At 36.2% G+C, this 18,726-nt stretch overlaps 2 protein-coding genes across 3 annotated transcripts; one reads left to right on the top strand and one right to left on the bottom strand.

Annotated features, from left to right (window-relative positions):
- Positions 1-2,775: 2,775 nt before the first annotated feature.
- LOC122835747 (retinol dehydrogenase 11-like) lies at positions 2,776-13,186 on the top strand. Of its 2 annotated transcripts, none has more exons than XM_044125044.1 (7): positions 2,776-3,005; positions 5,247-5,387; positions 5,470-5,661; positions 5,766-5,927; positions 6,037-6,153; positions 7,846-8,050; positions 11,988-13,186. In XM_044125044.1, the coding sequence occupies exons 1-7, from the start codon at positions 2,933-2,935 to the stop codon at positions 12,091-12,093; spliced, it is 996 nt and encodes a 331-aa protein (XP_043980979.1). In that variant the 5' UTR covers positions 2,776-2,932; the 3' UTR covers positions 12,094-13,186. The 2 variants fall into 2 exon arrangements, with proteins under 2 accessions (XP_043980979.1, XP_043980980.1); XM_044125045.1 differs by lacking the exon at positions 2,776-3,005 and adding an exon at positions 3,879-4,041.
- On the bottom strand, positions 12,235-17,608 carry ankrd34c (ankyrin repeat domain 34C). Its single transcript, XM_044125043.1, has 2 exons — positions 17,412-17,608; positions 12,235-15,354 (listed from the first exon to the last, which is right to left on the bottom strand). Exon 2 carries the CDS (start codon positions 15,301-15,303, stop codon positions 13,711-13,713), a length of 1,593 nt encoding a protein of 530 aa, XP_043980978.1. The 5' UTR covers positions 15,304-15,354; positions 17,412-17,608; the 3' UTR covers positions 12,235-13,710.
- Between the last annotated feature and the right edge of the window lie 1,118 nt (positions 17,609-18,726).

Below are 18,726 nucleotides of genomic sequence, written 5' to 3'. Positions count from 1 at the left end.
GTCAAAGCAGATTTAGCAGATTAACACTTCTATTAAACCATGTGGTATAAATGAGAATACTGACTTTGACATGAACTGTCTATGACTAGTGCATTTTTATTTAAAACATTGTTCTTCATTCAGGGAGGTTACTTTTGATAGGTAGAGTAGCCAGAAATTTTACTCAAGTAAGAGTAGCGTGACTAAGTTATAATACAACTCAAATAAAAGCAAAAAATGTTCCATAGTTCAACTACTCCCAGAAGTCTTTCTCTCTGTCGCAGTGAGAAGCTGTAGTTACAGTAGTTACTTTCCACTTCTTCACATCCTTCACCTGGCAATATAAATTTAGCAGGTACTTTTCATCCAGTCTGACCAAGACTGAGGTTGCAAAGAGAAATGGACAAAAATCTCCCTCTTTTGATGGTAGAAGCAAATGATTTGCAGCAGTTGTTTCTACAAATGATTGACTTAGAAGGGGGAATACAAACGCATGTTGCCTGTCTTCAGATATTTGTTTATGATCCTCTCCACTCCCAGAAAATCATGTATTATTTTTGTTTAACTTTGTGCACTACTTTGTGTTGATCTTCTGCCTAAGTTTCTAATACATCGCATTGTATAAAAAACACACTCTAGACAAAGCTGCAACGCAGCCTATATCTTCCTAGTCCTCTCAGTCGCGAATTTTTGTCTTTATTGTGTACATTTCTCTGTCTTGCTGCACTCATTTTTATTATAGTGTCTGTCAGTCAGTTTGCTTTCTTCCACAGTCTTGACCTCTCAGACTTATAAAAATCTTTTTATGAACACTATAACTGTTTAGTCCATAACCCTTTTTCAGTTTATTTCTCTGTCTTTTTTTTTAGCAAACTGTTTGTTAAATAAATAGAAATTAAGTCAGGAACACCGTGAAATGTATCTTGATTATAAATCGTCAGTAGAATTCAAGCCGGAAAGTCACATTCCAAAAAGTATCAGCAGAGGGCCCTCTAATTTTAGCAGGGGAAGCTTGCCATAATGGGAGAGTGACTGTGAAGTGAGCGGAGCAGTCATATGACAGGTTTGGTTGAGTGCCAGCAGTCGGGTCACCTCTGACGCACTCTGGGAGAATAGACGTAGCGCAGTGATTTGAAAAATACAATTAAAATTCAGAGATTTAAATTTGCCTATGTCTGACTGGAGATATCAAAACTTATTGTTTTCTAGTAAAACTGGAAGTCCACAGGTTGGCCCTGCATCTTTAATGAGGGACTCTAATGACGAAATAGGGAGGTGGGGGCCAGCGACAATTGCATAATCCTTTATGTTCGATAATAGTCTTTGAAGACTCAGTCAGTTAACATGGCTGCGCACACTCCTTTAGATTTTCTCAGATGTCAAAGTATTAACCCCAAGATCAGATCACTATGCTTAACCCTCGTCCAGACTCATACCAGAAAACTCTACAGAGCTCTGAAGTTCAGAGGAGGACATGACTTTTTGATAGGACACGGTGGGTTTTCTTCTCACATTAGTATGCACAGAGCAAATGTTTTATTTAAAGTCAGCTGAGATTTTCAGTAGACTTTGGGTTAAATTTAAGAGTGTAGGCAAATGCTATTATTACTGTTCTTACTGGTGGGTTTCAGGTATTGTCTCCTAAAACAATCACAGGAACTAACCCTTTGTACTAGTAGGAATTAAGACATTCTTTCATGCTATGTACCAAATCATACATCAAAAAAAAAATTTCAACATAATGGACTGCTGAGAATAAAATATCTAAAATAAATAAATAAATAAATAAATAAAGGTTGGATATAATGCAGATGCTCCATCTGCTGGGGTCCGCAGAGAAGCACTGCTAATCTGTTGGTGAGCCTGCACTGACCTCTACTGGCTCAAATTCACAACATTCATTTTAATGTGTGCTGCTTTTGACCTTACCTTGCAAAAGGCAATGAAATGGATGTTGCAAATTGCTGCATGGGATGTTACCCTTTCAATTGATCTTTCACTGTATTTTCTTTTTACTTGACACACCGGTGGAAAAAGAAAAATTTCACTAAACGTTTACAAACGATACTTAAAATGTGACGACTGATACTTTGACAGTATTGCTACTATTTATTTATTCATTTATTTATTTATTTTTAGGTATATCTTATGGCTACTATTCATGGAAAAATGTTGCTGAAATATGGTTTTACTATAATATAAACGGCCATTAAAGCTTTTTTATTAACATGTTTTAATGTTTTAGTTTATTTGTTTTATATAGTCATTTGCTTAGTGGGGAAAATGTTGATTGCAACATTACAAGTTAGTGGTAAATTTGTGAAACAGGCTGTTGGAAGAATAGTAGAGTAGTAAAAACTAATACCTAGACTCTGAAGTTATTGCATATAACAAAGCAAGAGCAAATTATGCAAAAAAAAAAAAAAAAAAAAAAAAAATCGTGTACATAATTGAATGGCATAAATGAATCGGACATCTGCCTCTCTATAGCATAACCCTCAGTTACATTTCAATAACGAATGAACAAATTTTGGATTTTACGTAGTTTGTCCACAAACTTAGACAGTTCTTGTGATATTGTAAACAAACAAACACATTAAAAAACGGCATTATGAATATTATTGTACATCATACATGGATCAGGCACAATGACCCCTATACATAGACCTAACACGACGATTAAGACTCAACAACAGATCAACTTTTTTATATATCCTCATAAAACTTACTCTATCGTTGTTTTTCAGGCGCTTTGACATGGAGAGCCAATGAGCTTCCTTTTTATTTTGGCAGTGGGCGGTACTTCCTCTGTGTGTTACGTATCTGTGGGTGGCAGACGAGCTTTTTTGTAACAAGTTGTTTAGCTTGTTCTTCTGGTGCTGGTTTGCTGAACAGACTTGAACAGAGCCTGCTATTCTTTATCCATCCATTGGAGTACAGCGATAGTAAAGCAATGGAGGCCATCACCGCTACAAGGTCATTTTTGCTACAGTACCCTAAAACTATCGCTGTGGTCACACTTACAGGTAACGTACTGGCGTCCAGAGTCTTTATTTTAAAATTGTTTTAAATAAACCACTTACTTCTGAATAATATTAAGTCGTGTGTCGCTTCTGTAATGTTTTAGTAACTTGGCTCTGCCCAAAAAATACATTTATTGAAATAAACGAATTTCCGAAGCTTGCAGAGTTTAACTGTATTCGATTTTTTCATTTATATATTTATTATCTCATAATAATTATCTGATGGATGGAAACATGGCACACCAGGTTAACAAAAAATTACTATCTACACTTCGAGGACGTCTTTTAACAGTTGATGCGTTCCTTGACAGTCAGCCGGCGCGCGAGTCGGCCAGTGACACGAGCGGTTATTATGGAGTTTTTATGAACGACAACAAACACTTTGCCTTAGATGAGAGACCTAGTACAGCATTATGCTCACTATATGATTAATTCGTTGACTATAAATGTGCGAAACGTAAACATAAATTTCCAGAGATCGCGTGTTTTACACATGTTGCAGAGTTAGATACTGACTCAAATGATTTTAAAACAAAATATAGACAATCTTTGTATGCTTATATCAATAGAGTTGTAGTTTGGTTTTCCTGCATTCAGTGCAGGAAAACCAAATTCAACATACTCCACCCTCACAGTACACTAAACTGTGTACCGGCTGAAAAATGGTGCGTACTTAGTCAGACCTGTCAGGGATGTTGTTTAGGTTTTGTTACTTATGGTTTTGTAATTGGCTTATTACTTGAACAAGAAGATACTGAGGCATTTTACATAAATAATTTATGTAATCACTAATGTTGGGCAATACAGTAGGCTAGTTGCTTACCATTCTGTCATTGTTTATAATTGTGATCTTTTCAGGTGCCGTTTTACGATGGTGGAATGTCCAACTGAGCAAAACAGGGGTCTCCACTGTCTCACTGTCTTCAAAAACTCTTTAAAAACCCAGCTCTTCAGAGAGCATCTCCTACCCTGGCATCTACCCATGACATACTTTATCTACTGCAATATCTCTTTCTACACTTCTCTCTGGGTTTTTACTGTATGTCTACACTGTCACTCCTGTCATTAGTTTTCTTATTATCTCCATTTTTGTATCCTCATTTGTGTAGTGCAGTTCTTGTCTGCCACATACAGAAACATAAACATTACTGGCAAGGCTTGGCGCTTAAAACTGTTAAAGTTGTGGACCTTAATGTAGTTTAGTATCTACTACTTCTGGTTTTCTCACTAACTAGAGATGAGACAAGAAACATTTTACTACAAAATGTATCCAGGAGGAAAATTCTAAATATTTTAAAAAACCCTGGGCACACAAAAAAATCTAATAATACCGACTCAGTCTTTAAAACAGCAGTTCAGAAAGCTTGCTCTTGGTTAGTTTTCCTTGAAAATGCAAGCTGACTTATTTTTCTTAGTCAAAGAAATTGCCCCAAGTCATTTGAGTTTAACCAAGAGCTCAAAACGCAAAATAATAAATTTTCGTATGAAAAGATGGAACAAGACTTTGATGAAATGCAGGTTTGTTGTGCCTGTATGTTGTGCCATCTAGGTTTAAATTCAGAACATTAATTCAGAGATAATTTGGGGTATAATTTTTGGACACTCTCTGTTTGGATGAAACAATTAATTTCTGGGGATATTTTTATTATTATTAGTTTTTTAAATCTTTTCTTTAACAAGCCAGTTACTTGTTAATATTGCTGCCACCCTTGTATTTCTCAGTTACTATTTTCTTTTCAGGCTTTAAAATTTTCACTTTTTTCCTCCAAATGTAAGAATAGTCATTATGGTCAAAGTGTTCAGTTTTTTCATCAGATCAGAGGACTTGTTGTCATAACTAAGCCCCGGTCTGCATTTGTAAACTGTAAGCTGGCTTTGCTTCCGGGGAAATGGCTTGATCTTTTTTGAGTAGCCTTTGAGCCCATGACAGTACAAGCCTCAATTCACTGCAGACGATGACACTTATCAGTTTCACTTGGTATCTTATTTTGCGTTTTCTTTTGTTTTGCAGTTGACATCGACATTTTGTTCATGCTTTTCAAAGATAAACATGACACCTTTAGGTGTCTGGAAATTGTATTAGAAGCATACCATTACATGGCATCATCATCATCTAGGTTTTCTAAAAAAAAAAAACGACTTAGTAATCTTAATTATGTACATATCTAATTTTGAAGGAAGTACTAAAGGATGAAATAGTTTTTAGATTTATTTTGGTAACTATTTGGACATTTTTTTCTACAGGCGTGGGTGTGTTTGGATTTAAGAAATGGATGGCCGGCGGTGTGTGTCGCAGCAAAGCCCGCTTAGATGGAAAGACCGTCCTGATCACCGGAGCCAACACTGGAATTGGCAAAGAGACCGCCATTGACCTGGCCAGAAGAGGTCAATATTTTACCTTGGTGTTAAATATAGTGAGAAATACACAGTTCTGTTTAATATTACGGCTTGTGCTTTTGTGTAACAGGTGCGAGGGTAATCCTGGCCTGCAGAGACATGGACAGAGCTAACAATGCTGCAGAGGACGTTAAAAAGAAGAGTGGAAATAACAACGTTGTTGTCAAAAAGTTGGACTTGGCTTCCCTGCAGTCGGTGCGTCTGTTTGCAAAAGACATCTCAGCAAGTGAAAAGCATCTGGATGTTCTCATCAATAATGCAGGTGGCTAATGACTCAAACCTGACTCTTGATCAGGAGTGTTTTGTGTTCAACAGCTGTCAGACGTTTCTGTGGTTAAGTAAATAAACCGATGTTCTTATCTTTAGGGGTTATGTGCTGCCCACAATGGAAAACTGAAGATGGGTTTGATATGCAGTTTGGTGTGAATCATCTTGGCCATTTCCTTCTAACAAACTGCCTTTTGGATCTCCTAAAGCAGTCAGCACCAAGCCGCATTGTCAATGTTTCCAGTTTAGCACATGAAAGAGGTGTAGTTCTTTTCTCCTAGATGCTATGCTGTGAAATCTTTCAATGGTTCTTTGATGTTTTACATCTTTGCAGTTCTTTAAATAACAATGTCCTGTCTTTATTTCACAGGTCAAATCAACTTTGATGACATAAATCAAGAGAAAAACTATAATCCTTGGAGAAGTTACTCTCAAAGTAAACTCGCCAATGTCCTCTTTACAAGGGAACTGAGTAAAAGGTTACAAGGTACTAAGCTCTTTTTCGACTTACTTTAACAATAATATATTTTCAGATTATTATTCTAGCATACAGATATCATCATATATTGTAAAGATGGTTTAAAAGCTCTAAAATAAATTCTTGTTTGCTGTAATATCGTCTCACTATAAATCCAAATTTTATTTTCTCTATAAAGTAGCAAAAAATGCTACATTATTTTCATTATCATTTATTAAGCTGCTCTTTGATGTGATTGGCCAATTGCATCAAAGAGCATCCATTGTACTGTCAGTTTTTTCAATAAAAAACATAAACTGCTAAGCTGCATTTCAAATGAGACCTACAATGTTCCCATGGAACTTATAGTGGTCCCATTTTCATTTGTCAGTGTCTCTTCCTTTTTGTTATTTGTGTGCTTTGAAGAGAGTTCACAAATAAAACACATAAAAAAAGAAAACAAAAGAGGAAAAGGACTCAACAGCGGCAAATTCACACCACAGAAAATGAGATTAAAACAATCTAATGAATAAATGAAAATGAAAAAAAGTGAAAACTTTTGGTATTGATGATACATTTTTAGACAAACTGAGGGGAGAGAGAGGATGCAAGGCAAATACATCAGCATACCACATAGACAGACCTGCCCATAAAAGACCATCAGTATGACAACATAAATCAAATAAATATTTCGCCTTTGCTTTTACCATTTATTCCGTGGTATAAAGTTCCAACTAAAACGCTGGATTTAACTGCATAGGAAACAGCAGTAGTATTGGGTACATTAGTTGTAGCAGGGGACACAGAAGCAGTAGTACAGTAACGGGAGAGGCGGAGGAAGTGCTGGCATCTGGATTAAAAGTCCATGGATCTAGCTTGTGATAATTTAACAGAATTTAAAAACTTAACAATATTTACATTAATAGCTGTTAAATAAATAAAACCCTGAGAGACACAGTCCAACTAACTATTATCCACATCACAAAGAGCAATAGCAGTCGCAGCACACTCTAAAGTCTCTTAACTTAAAATCTATAAAGGATTCCGAAGAGGATGTGGATGTTTTCATTTGTGCCTCAGAACATAAACTGTTTAAAACCCTGGAGCATTGAAGGATTTACTCCATCTTTCCTCGGCTGTAAACAAACATGAGTGATTTGAAATGTGTTTTATTACATTTATGGCAGCAGAAAATTAACTGTAGTCTTTTAAACTGATTTGATTGACTTATAATGAATAAAAAAATAACCAAATGTGAAAAGCTCATCCCTCCATAAAATTCCATATAAATGTTGTAACTTCTTAATCAGTTTTTACATGGATACTGGCACTACAGTGGAAAAAGAGGGAGTCAATAATGGCCCCAGGACAATAGCCTGGTTTCTGGAAATGCTTTCTGTACTTAATTTGCCCCTTTATTTGTAAAATAAATAACTAAATTACATTCTGAGAAATTGGCCTTTGTATGTACCATATTTTAATTTTAACCCCAGGGAAGTCATGTAATACTAACTTAAAAAAAAAAAAACGACACAAATATTTCATTAACATTTATTTGTGGTCCCTTATTTCACCAAAATCTTTTGTTCCCCCTCTGAATAGTAGTTATGGGTGTGAGGCATAAAATATGTAATTTAAGATTGATTTAAAGTTTTTTTTCAGGCTTCTTTACAAGAAAAAATATATTTAGGTTGTCATGTTTTATATGGTGTCTTTATTTAGGTACTGGAGTAACAACGTACAGCCTCCACCCTGGAGTTATTCGCACTGAGCTTGGCCGACACTTCTGGCCCACCATACCCCTGTGGAAGAAAGTGTTATACAAACCATTCAGCTTCTTCATTAAGAATCCCACAGAGGGCGCACAAACCACTATCTACTGTGCAGTGGAGAAAAGCCTGGAAAATGAGAGTGGATTGTACTACAGGTCAGTCACTCATCATCTTTAATTCAACTGTCAGTATCAATATTGCATCACCTGATTTAATGGAGCTTTATCAAATGTGAATTAAACAAAGCATCAGAACCAAACTGATTTTGCTAACTGACTGATCTTATTTTATGCTATTAGTGGTGCTTTTTGTGTCGTCTGAAAAGTAAGTGCGATCTGGATTATTAGGATCTGACATTAAAAATTTGATCTGGATATGTGTTTTTAGGTGTTATACTTGTACATTTTCTAGTAATTGTTTATCTAGGTATTAAATGTTATTTTCTTGGATCACAAACCCTAATTGGGAGCATAAACTAGTCCATTTTGATAAAAAAATAAATCTAAAATGAGAATAAAATAGCTAAATATGTTATTTTTGTAAATGATTGCTACAACTTTACGTCGGCACGTTATTTCACAAAATATCACCTTGTGGCTGTCTTTTATTTTAGGTTTAGTTGCATGTTAAATTTATTGAAAATTCAGTAAAACCTAAAATAAATTTACTAATATCTCTAAAAAAGTACTTGCTTTAGAATTTGATAGGTTATAATGTTTTCAATCTGCCTAATGTCCGGATCAGCAGTGCTTTTAATCAAGCAAAGCAAACAGCAACAATAGCCTTCATTAAGAATTAGGAGCCTTGTCATGATAAATTTCACTCAGCATTCATGTTGCTTTTAACTCTGTTTTCCTCTCTGCTGACTCCCAAGGGATAAGTGTGCCTTTTCAGGTTGCTGCTTTATGATCACCATCAAATGTGGTGACATTGTCTGTCATCCAAGCAGTGATTTCTAGGCCAGGTACAATGGGTGCAGCAGAGTTTTCTTTGCACAAAATAACTGCTTGCTGAGTTGATGAGAGCAAAGCTGTGGGCTGGAAAACCAAAGCAATTATCTGCAACGCATTTAAAGAATGTGTAAAGGTGAAGCACATTACAGAGGTGGATGATAAGTACCTATAAGAAAAGCTCTTTCGCAATATGCAGATATTGTAGAAGTAGGTGCATCAACATCAATGTAAAGAAAAAAAAGACTAAGTAAAGAAGATAGCATTTTAAAAGTGATTTATCAATTTCTTACCTTTCTGAGGTGTTGTGGGAAAAAAAACAATTTCACCAAGCACTGCCAGGTGAAATCACTCTATGCACAATACAGAGAGCTTGTAGGACAATCAATAATGAAGCAGGTCTGGGTGAAATGCTGTGCCAGGCAGAGACCACACATGAGTTTTATACCAAGGATAAGGAATTCAAAACAAGTGGCGAGACAGTCTGGTTCTGATGCAGCTGTAGAACCTTGTACATGCAACTCAAATAGGTCTTTTGGTGAGAGTTCACAAGCATTTCATAAAACATGATCAGCAGATGTTAATGTGTAGTAATTTTCCACCACAATTTCCCTCCTTTTGATTATAAGTAAATATGTAATATTTACTATTAATCACATGTCAAGTTTTATTCCATCCCCACTGATTATATAAAAGGAAATTTCTACAATTTCTTATGGTGAGAAGTGAAAAAAATATTCCATACATTTTAAGACATTACGTATTCATTCAGTCATTGAAACATTATTCTGTATGATGAAACCAAAACATATACACAAGATATGAAAAACCTACTGGCATTCGTTTATACATCCCTTTATTGTTGTCTCTTCCGTTAGGTAGGAAAACGTATCCTGCGACCTCTCCTTGCCAGGGAGACAATCCTCTATATGTTTTGTCATCTTTAAGGAAACTTCAAAAGGAGAAATTTGAAATGATGTATTTGGAAGTAAAGTATCAGCGGAATACCAAACTGTTTTCTAAGAAATATTTTTAATTGTTTAAATAAGTAATTATTTGAATCCCAAATTCTTCCCTGCAAAATAAGTACATGCATTTCAATCCTTAGACCTCCCTAATATATGATATTTATGAATTATTTAATTTTATGTTGCTTATGTTAATGAAAATGTAGGTTTTACACTAATTTTAATCCTAAATTTAAATTTAAAGTTTATTTTAATCCTGAATTAAAATTTTGTGTTTAGGTAATATTAAGTCATTCTCTTATGAAAATCTAATTAAAATTTTATATAATCTCATCCTCTTTGATTTTAATATAACCTATGTTATATTTTAATCAACAAGTATTTCTAATGCACCCACTTCAAAATAAAGCAACACAATTTCAAATTGAACTTCATCCTCTTTGATTGTAAATGAATAAGTAATTTCTGAAGTTGATTTTCTCTTTTGGTGCACATTTAAGGATAAAAAGAAAGGAGAGGAATATATTTTGTGAAATAGGCATTTTTGTTTTATGTAAAGCATGCTATTAGGAAAGACATTCTAGTTATAATTATAAAACAGTGCATGAAGTTATGAATCATTCGTTGGTCATTTAATTTCTTCAAGTTGGTAGTTCACCATTAAAAGTTAGAAAATTGAGTTTTAATCTTTATGAAGTTAGTGAAGTTTTTGTCAAATCAGATATTTATGATACTCTAGTAACAATCTTCACATTATTTAATTTTGGTGTTACAGCCTAAAGTTAGCATATTAAAACATTTAGTTCATTTATTTAATCTAAATCTCAAATTCTTATTTTAATGTGGTAACAGGGAACATAAATTATACCAGTAACTTTATACCAGTTTACCAAATTAGTTCATATGCAGACATAGCATATGATATGTAACATTTTTGAAAAGTATTATTTTTCAAAGCGCATTATGTTAACTTTTTAACATAAAATTTAAAGTGTTTTATTCTGATTTTATGTAACCAATGTAGTACCGTTTTTTTGTTTGTTTTCAATAATAATAAGAAAGAAATAAGTGTTCCAGGTATTTGTTTTACTCTCCTAAAATTTAATAAAACCCAGTCCCTTTAAAGTTCCCTTTAAAGGTCAAATTATCACTAAGTAGAGTCCACATGTGAGTAATTTAGTCTCAGTATAAATGCAGCCATTTGGTGAATTTCTTAGCTTTGTTAGAGAACATCGGTGAACAAACAGCTTCATAAAAATCAAGGTGTGCTAGAAACAGTTCAGTGGAGTATAATGTGGAAAGAGCTTGGCACAACTGCAGACCATCCATTCATCTGAAACCATGAGTCTGCAACTCTAGCTGGATTGAGTGTAAAATGGCTCTTTGGATGTAAAGGTTGCAGACCCACGACCTAAACTGAAAAGTATTGAAAACCTTGTAGACTTGTAAAAAGACAAGGTGCTGTATTTGCAATGGAAAGTGATTCTACAAAGTATTGAGTGAAAAGGAGGAAATACATTTCCATGCCACAATTTTATTATTAAAAACAACATTTTTCTTTCCTCTTCACGTATATTGACTGCTTTGTGTTTGTATATTGCATAAGGCTCAGTAGCTGCACTGATACTTGTTGCAGTAGCGAGGTAAAAGTACTTCAGCAATGCAATAAAATGTAATAACATATAGTATAATAACCACTATTTCTACTATAAAATAGACATTTGATTTTACGAGTTAAACTTAACACGCTTGCAGTTCATTAATGGCTGTTTAGTAATTAAGTATTTGTCTCTATCTTGCTCTTTGCAAATTTAAAAGGGCCCCAACTCCTCATTAACTTGTTTTGATCCCCACTGTCTATAAATCTAATAAACTCAATGATCTTCTTAATGGAGTAAACACAAAGAAAATATTGACTGGATCTTAGATTGTGAGGAAAGAAAGAACTGTCCTGCAGTCAATGATATATTTACTTATTAAATTTACAATGTCTCTTTACCAAGGCGTGACTGAATAACCATCATTATCTTGGACAAATATCACTTTATGACCCTGTAAATTACCGCTTGGTTGCCAGGTGTTTTCATTTATTGCCGAATGATTAATTTACTCATGCGTACTTGTGTGAATCAAGTCATGTATTTAACATCCAATTCCTTCCCTGATTACTGTAGCGACTGTGCCCGTAAAGCTACCGCCCCTCAGGGACGTGATGATGAAGTTGCCAAGAAGCTGTGGGATCTGAGTGCCTCCATGGTGGGTCTGACACAGTCAGAGTGACGCACATGATGGTGGCGATGGCTGTCGTCGTCTTCACGGCACCAAACTCATCGCAAAGCCACCCCAATAATGAACCGGCAGTCTTTCTGGCGAGCAACAGCGTGACTTTTAACAAATAAGTTCGCAAGCAAAACACAGAAATTCATGTTTGATAGACATTTATTTAGAATGTACAACAAACTACTTGCAAAAATACTATCTATTCAGCTATGTTGTATTTTCTCTGTTTAAAAAGTAGCACTGCTTCACAGATAAGTTACATGGAAGCTGCACGATCCTTAAATTGTCATTAAATGACATTTCACCAGTGTCTACGCAGACTGGGAATTTATATATTATCTGCTTTTACATGAAAAAACATTTAAGACATGAGCTTTCATTAGACTTTCTTTTTTTAACACTGCTAAGGTTGACATTTTTTATGAGCATTAAAATGTTGTCAAACATCATAGCCTATTGTCTTGCCTATAAGGCATAATGTTGATTAATATCATGTTCACTCATTCTTTGTCTTTGTTTTGCTTTATGTCAAATGACTAATGTAGACATTGCTGAAGGGTAGTTCAATATTTTTGAAGTGAGATTCTGCTGAGCAGTAAATATCTTTACAAAATCTTTATAAAGTCAAAATTCATCCTAAGTCAACTAAACCTTGATCCATAATGTCACAAACAGCGCAAATGTTAGCCGTAAGTGTTTCACACAGGAAGGTAATTTGCGGCACACAACCTCCAGCTTTGATTTATTATTATAATTTTTTTTTGTAAATTAACTTTAGCATGTTTGTAAATAACTGCCCAGTGCAAACTTAATGACAGCTTAAAAGTTGATTAAATATTACTGGCATAAAATTGCTATGACATTTTATCGATGTGAGTTCCTTTATGACACTTGCTATGATCTCTCTTGATATTACCATTTAACTTCATCCTCAGGAATTTAATAATCTGGATTTGTACTTAATAAAGACAAAAAGAATTATTATCTTCAGGTAAGAAAATAATTACTATCCCTTTAACAGAATATCACTTCAAAAATTCAGTAGGACTATCCTTATAAATTCATGAACATAAATGCCTTCATATAATAAATATATCTGTTCATTTCTCTTTTTTTGTTTCTTTTGCTTGAAGGCACTTTTTACAAAATTGCTACAAACAGTCAGGTTTCACCCCATTCAAAGCTACATCTCAGAGAAGTGTATCGCTCCTGTATTTTTTTCCAGAGAAATGAGTCATGAAACTTTCCAAAGTTTACCCAAGTGGCCTGCTGGCTACAAAATGAACCTTGCTATGTTTCTCATAAATTATATGATCATGTTAAAGACCATTTGGCAAAAAGAGTACAATGTATTCACACTTACATTCAAAAGTAATACATATACTAGGAATGTTGTAAAGATAATCCTTAATCTGGGTGAAACCCAGGAAAGAAATCTATCTATATTGCTTAGATTCAATATATATTCATGTAGATTTATTTGTTTTAAATTATACATTATTCAACATCTGTATAGCCATGTGTACACACAGCTGAACCTATGGATGTACTTCCTGCCATTATAGAGTGCTTTTGTTTCTACTACCACAGTATTTGCTGCATTAACATCTTACCTAACTAATGTGGAGGCTCCTCAAAATCATAAAGCTGTTTCATCTGTTCCACTTGCATAGAGTGCCTTCTTACAAGTTTCTTCTTTGACTTGAGACCTCCTGTCTTTGGTGTGTTTGGTGCTACTGGGGCTATAGATTTAATACCTGCTAGAAGGGGTGAAGAGGGCTTGTTACTGGCCCCAATATCAGGAATGGGTGGATTTGGGTTAACATTGAGAGGGGGCAATTGGCCGGGCCTAGTGTGGGAGATGTAGTCCAATAGTAGTGTGCCAGAGCCTCTCCTCTCCAGGAGGCCAGGTGGACGCCTTCGCACCGTGCTTGGAGAGGAGGTGCTTGCATTGCTGTCAAGAGATTCTCTAGAACTGGTAAGCATGGCAAGTGGAGAAGTGTTTAGTTTTCTTCGCTCCACTGGGACTTTAGGAGAGTCTAACATGGCAGAGTCTGAGTACAGCTGCGAGTCTGAGTCATAGTGATCATTTCCCAGACGTCTCCTGTGCAACGTGTCTCTGAGGTTGACTTGTCCACTGCTAGAGCTGCTGCCGTTCTCCTGCTCCGTGGGCACGGTACTGCGGCGAGCCAGCGGCTGGTGCTGTCCGAGAGATCTTTCGTATGATGGCTTAGATGTTGGCGGGACTGATAATGAGGTTGTCATTTTGCACGGTTGGTCCCCGACCAGTGGGAAAAGGCTATCCTTCCCATCCACGCTGCTCTGCCGGGACAAAGCGGATCTCTTATTCAGAGAGAGTCCATTCACCCCGGCAACAACATCTTCATCAGAGCTGGCTTTCTTACTCTCCTCATGGGCAGCAGCTGCAGCAAGGACAGAGGGTGCAATCAGGCCCCAGGGTTCTGATTGCAGCCGCTTCAGCTGAGGCAAACGCGCTCGCTTCGGGTTTGCTGGCCGGCGAGTTGGGGATGTGGGTCCATTTGTGAGCTTTGATGCTGCGACAGAAGTTTTTAGCTTTGTCTGGAAACTGAAGACTGTGTTTTGTTGCTCTTGCTCAGATGTGGAAGATGCGGTGACGTTGACATCAGAGGGAGAGGTGCAGTATTCTGGAGATGACCTCTCGATCAACCCTGGAGATGGCGGCACATTTAGATACTGCTTGGTAGTTTTAGTGCCGGACGGTGACTTGTCTGTAGTGATGATGATTACTTCCTTTCCTTTAGCTTTGCATGCATCCAAAAGCAACTTTAACGTCTCCTTGTCGTCCGCATTGATGGCATAGACCAGAGCTGAGGCCCCACTCCTGTCCTCCAGACTGGGATCAGCACCGTTGCTTAGCAGATGATTCACCACCTCGTGCCCAGCCTTATGGATGCAGGCATGCATTAGGGCTGTCCTGCCCGTCTTGTCCTGTATGTTTGGGTCTGCTTGGTTGTCCAGCAGATATTTGACAAGCTTTGACTTTGTCACACTTTGCTGGTCAGAGTGTGTCGACATGCATGCCACCATGAGGGGCGTCTCTCCACGTTCATTGCTTTCATTGATGTATGCACCTCCTTCCAACAGGAGCCTGGTGAGTCTTAATCGTTTGAGCCATACTGCCTTCAGGAGAGAGTTTCCATCTGTGCGCAGCTCCAAAATGTCTGCCATATCCCCAACTTGTCGCAGGTCCTCTCAGTGTTGAACTTACAGCTCACAGACCTTTGAAGAAAGTGTGGAATTAGTTCAGCATTCAACATTTTACAAATTTAGAAGATATAATTCACAGGACTATCTGTGAAAATATCTGTGTGACCAAGCTGTATGCAAATTTGAGTTAACCCTTAATCAGTGGTGATTCTTAGAAGAATGGTATGTAGATTCCTTAAAAAACAATGAAGTAGCTCTTTAATCAAAACTGAATCTGAAGCTGCGGGAAAAAAAAATTCTACTTCATAACTTAACTACTGACAGTTACACATATCTTTATACCAACTCTGTTCTTTATTAAACTGATATGCAAAATAAGCAACAGAAAACCTGTTGGGAGTAACTGACTTTTTAATGTCCTGGCTGCTTCCCAAAGACTATGCCACCCTGGGCAATAAGTCACACCACCTGTATCAAAAGTTGCATTTAACTGTAATTATCAAATTAGATGTAAAGACAGATCTGCTTAAAATAGTCCATTTCACTGACTTACCTTGTTCATATTTAAATAACCTATGTATGAATTTAGTATTCTTTTTTGTGTATTTACGTAAATTACAGCCAAAGCAAATTACCTCACATTCTCAAAGACTGGGAATGTTTGTGTCATTCAGATTGTGGGGAAGAAATGTCATCTTCTAAAAGCTGGTGGTAATTTTGGAGCAGGAAAAGAAGTAAAAGATGGTATACAGTAAAATGGTACATATGCCACAGAAAATAGGGTTGATCCTTTTTACACTAAACACTTGGTGTCAAAATTGGACTTATATTTTTCCATTTTTGAACAAATACAATAACAATCACAGGACATATCTGTGATTCAAGTCATGTGCTTGTGGAATGTTCTGAGATTTTTTCACATACAGAGGTATAACTGTATTTGTCAACATACAATTCAAATGAATCCATTAAACTGATGCACAATTCCTCTGATATTCACAATCAACAGCATCATTATAGTTTTTAAAGTACATCTTGATTCCTTTAGTCGGATTTTGTTCTTTACGTTTCTAGGAATGTCTGTCCAATTTCATGCCTGTACTTCTCTGTGACTTTAAATAGCTCAAAAGTGAAAAATTATATATATATATTTTTTTTTTAAATAAATTTCATCTGTTGTATTTGCGATGAGGTAGAGAACAATTGTAATCTGAAGCAGATATAGGTGATGATATCTGCTTGGTTCAAAATGCATGTTTGCACTTTCTTTATGTTTAGCACAACCATCTTTGTGCAGAAACAAAGCAAAACAATTCCAAAGAAAATGATGGAAATTGGATCACTTCAAAGTCCCTCAGTTTGTTTATTTAGTGCTTACCTACATTTTCACAACCAGTAGGTGGCAGTCTGATATAACAATAAAATCATAAATATAAGTTAATAATATCAAATCTGTTGTAGTAGACGTATTCTTTAGGGTAAATAACAAATCAGACGAAAGCCTATTTTATATAACATGTAGCTTTACCATGCACTGAGGAGGAGAACAAGGTGACACAACCTGTCAGAGTTCCAAACACAACTGATCCATGATAAGGTTGTGTAATTTTATTTAAAAACATTCAAAACGGATATTTTATCAGTAAAACAGATTGCCCTGTATTATCATAACCTGTATGCAAAAAAACCAAAACACAGAAGCAGATGATATGTTTAAATTAATCTTATTTCTAGTGAGTCATAGTGTATAAGAGACTGTGATTTAGCGTCACGTCTTTATATCTAAATTTAAAAACAGCATCACAAACATCTGTCAGCATTAAATGACGGCCCAGTCAGAGTCGTCGTGATGAACTTGGCAAGAGAGACGCGCTTTCTTATAACCTGAAACAGCTGATTGGATAATCCTCTGTTAAATTATGCAAATAGGCTATATCTAAATTATATCGCAAAAAATAAGCTGTGTTTATGGGGAATATATATTTATATATATTTTTTTTTCTTCATGTAATGTGAGTCTTGTTTGCCAGTCACCCCGCCTCGACGCAAGACAAGGACATAAAGTTCACAAACCTTCATTCGCGATCATTTCTGCAATTGAAAAATTGCAGAAAACTTCATGCGCTTACCTGCTCAGAGAAGAGTCTCTCCATATACAAAGTGTCCGGTGCCATCTGAGAGGGATTATACATGGAGGGGCAAATAATTGATTCAAAACACAAAGTTTGTTGCGGTATCCTTTATTTTTCCAGACGCGGCAGCTCCCATCGACGCGTCCTAGTTTAGGTTACAGTGCGCCGTCCCTCTCTGTCACCATCAGCACATGATGACGAGCTGTGTGGCTTTTTGTTACGGAGGCGCGCTACATCAGTCCAATGGGGTGTATTCCTTTCACTGCGCACTCAGGGATCACAACCTGGAGATGCGGAGGGTTAAAAATAACTTAGTTTCTTGCTTGTTGAATGAAACGTGTTGTTTCTTGACGTCAGAGTCGCCCGAAATAAACTGCGTCTGATGAAAAACCTCTGTCCTGATCTTTACATCTGAAAGGAAGCAAACAAAAACGAGCGCCACCTCCTATTGACATTGCGATTGCTCTGCGTGTATTTCTTTGCGATTGTAGAGGGAACACTGAATAATGGAAGTAGCAGAAAAGCGTTTTGGGCAGCTTATGATAAAAACAAGTGAACCTTTTCTGGACATCAAAATTATGAATTCATCTGTTCAGTGAACAGTAGTTGATTTGCGCTTCAAAATTAACACGTTACCCCTTCTCCACCACATAAGGACGGAATAACACTGTTTACTACTAAAGGAAAGATAACCTGCCTATCTTTGTGAGCCTTCCTATAAGTTCTTTTAGGGTAAAAAAAAAAAGAAAAAGAAAACCGAAAAAAACCCTGTCCATTTATATTATCTGTAAATAAATTAATTCAATCAGATATGCTTAACTCCAACATTTTCTTTGGCAAAAAAAAGAAAAAAAGAGCTCCCTTCATTGTGATACCCAGAAATAATTTCCAGTGCAACTACTTTCCTTCCCATTTATTTTGCCAGTAAAGTTCACCTGTGTGTAATTATATCTCAGTGTAAATACACATTTTCTATGTAGGCCTTAGAGGCCTGTTAGAGAACATTAGTGACCAAACAGACCCAAAAATACCAAGGAAAACTGCAGACATGTCTGGCATAAAGTTGTAGACATTTAAGTTAGCATGAGCATTTTTTTTTCAACCCAAAATGAGAAGTGACTGGCATAACTGCAGACCTACCAAGTCATTACTGGGCTTTTAAATTGGCAGATAGAGAGAGCATCAGTCAGAGAGATTAGATGCAGAAATTGCACTGCTCAAGAGAGAGAATCTGACTACAGGACAGCCACACTCCAAAAATCTGACTTTTATGCAGGAGTCGGAAGCAGAAAGACATTGCTGAGGGAAACTC

Source organism: Gambusia affinis, linkage group LG08 (genome assembly GCF_019740435.1).
Source record: "Gambusia affinis linkage group LG08, SWU_Gaff_1.0, whole genome shotgun sequence".
Lineage (NCBI taxonomy): Eukaryota > Metazoa > Chordata > Actinopteri > Cyprinodontiformes > Poeciliidae > Gambusia > Gambusia affinis.
This window is presented reverse-complemented; position numbering and strand designations above follow the sequence as displayed.

What these genes read in the sequence shown, in the direction of transcription:
- LOC122835747 (XM_044125044.1), top strand. Translation starts at nt 2,933, where the DNA reads ATGGAGGCCATCACCGCTACAAGGTCATTTTTGCTACAGTACCCTAAA. An exon ending in ACTGAGTAAAAGGTTACAAG is followed by an intron (nt 6,154 to 7,845) that starts GTACTAAGCTCT and finishes GTCTTTATTTAG; the next exon opens with GTACTGGAGTAACAACGTAC. An exon ending in GAGAGTGGATTGTACTACAG is followed by an intron (nt 8,051 to 11,987) that starts GTCAGTCACTCA and finishes TGATTACTGTAG; the next exon opens with CGACTGTGCCCGTAAAGCTA.
- ankrd34c (XM_044125043.1), bottom strand. Translation starts at nt 15,303, where the DNA reads ATGGCAGACATTTTGGAGCTGCGCACAGATGGAAACTCTCTCCTGAAG.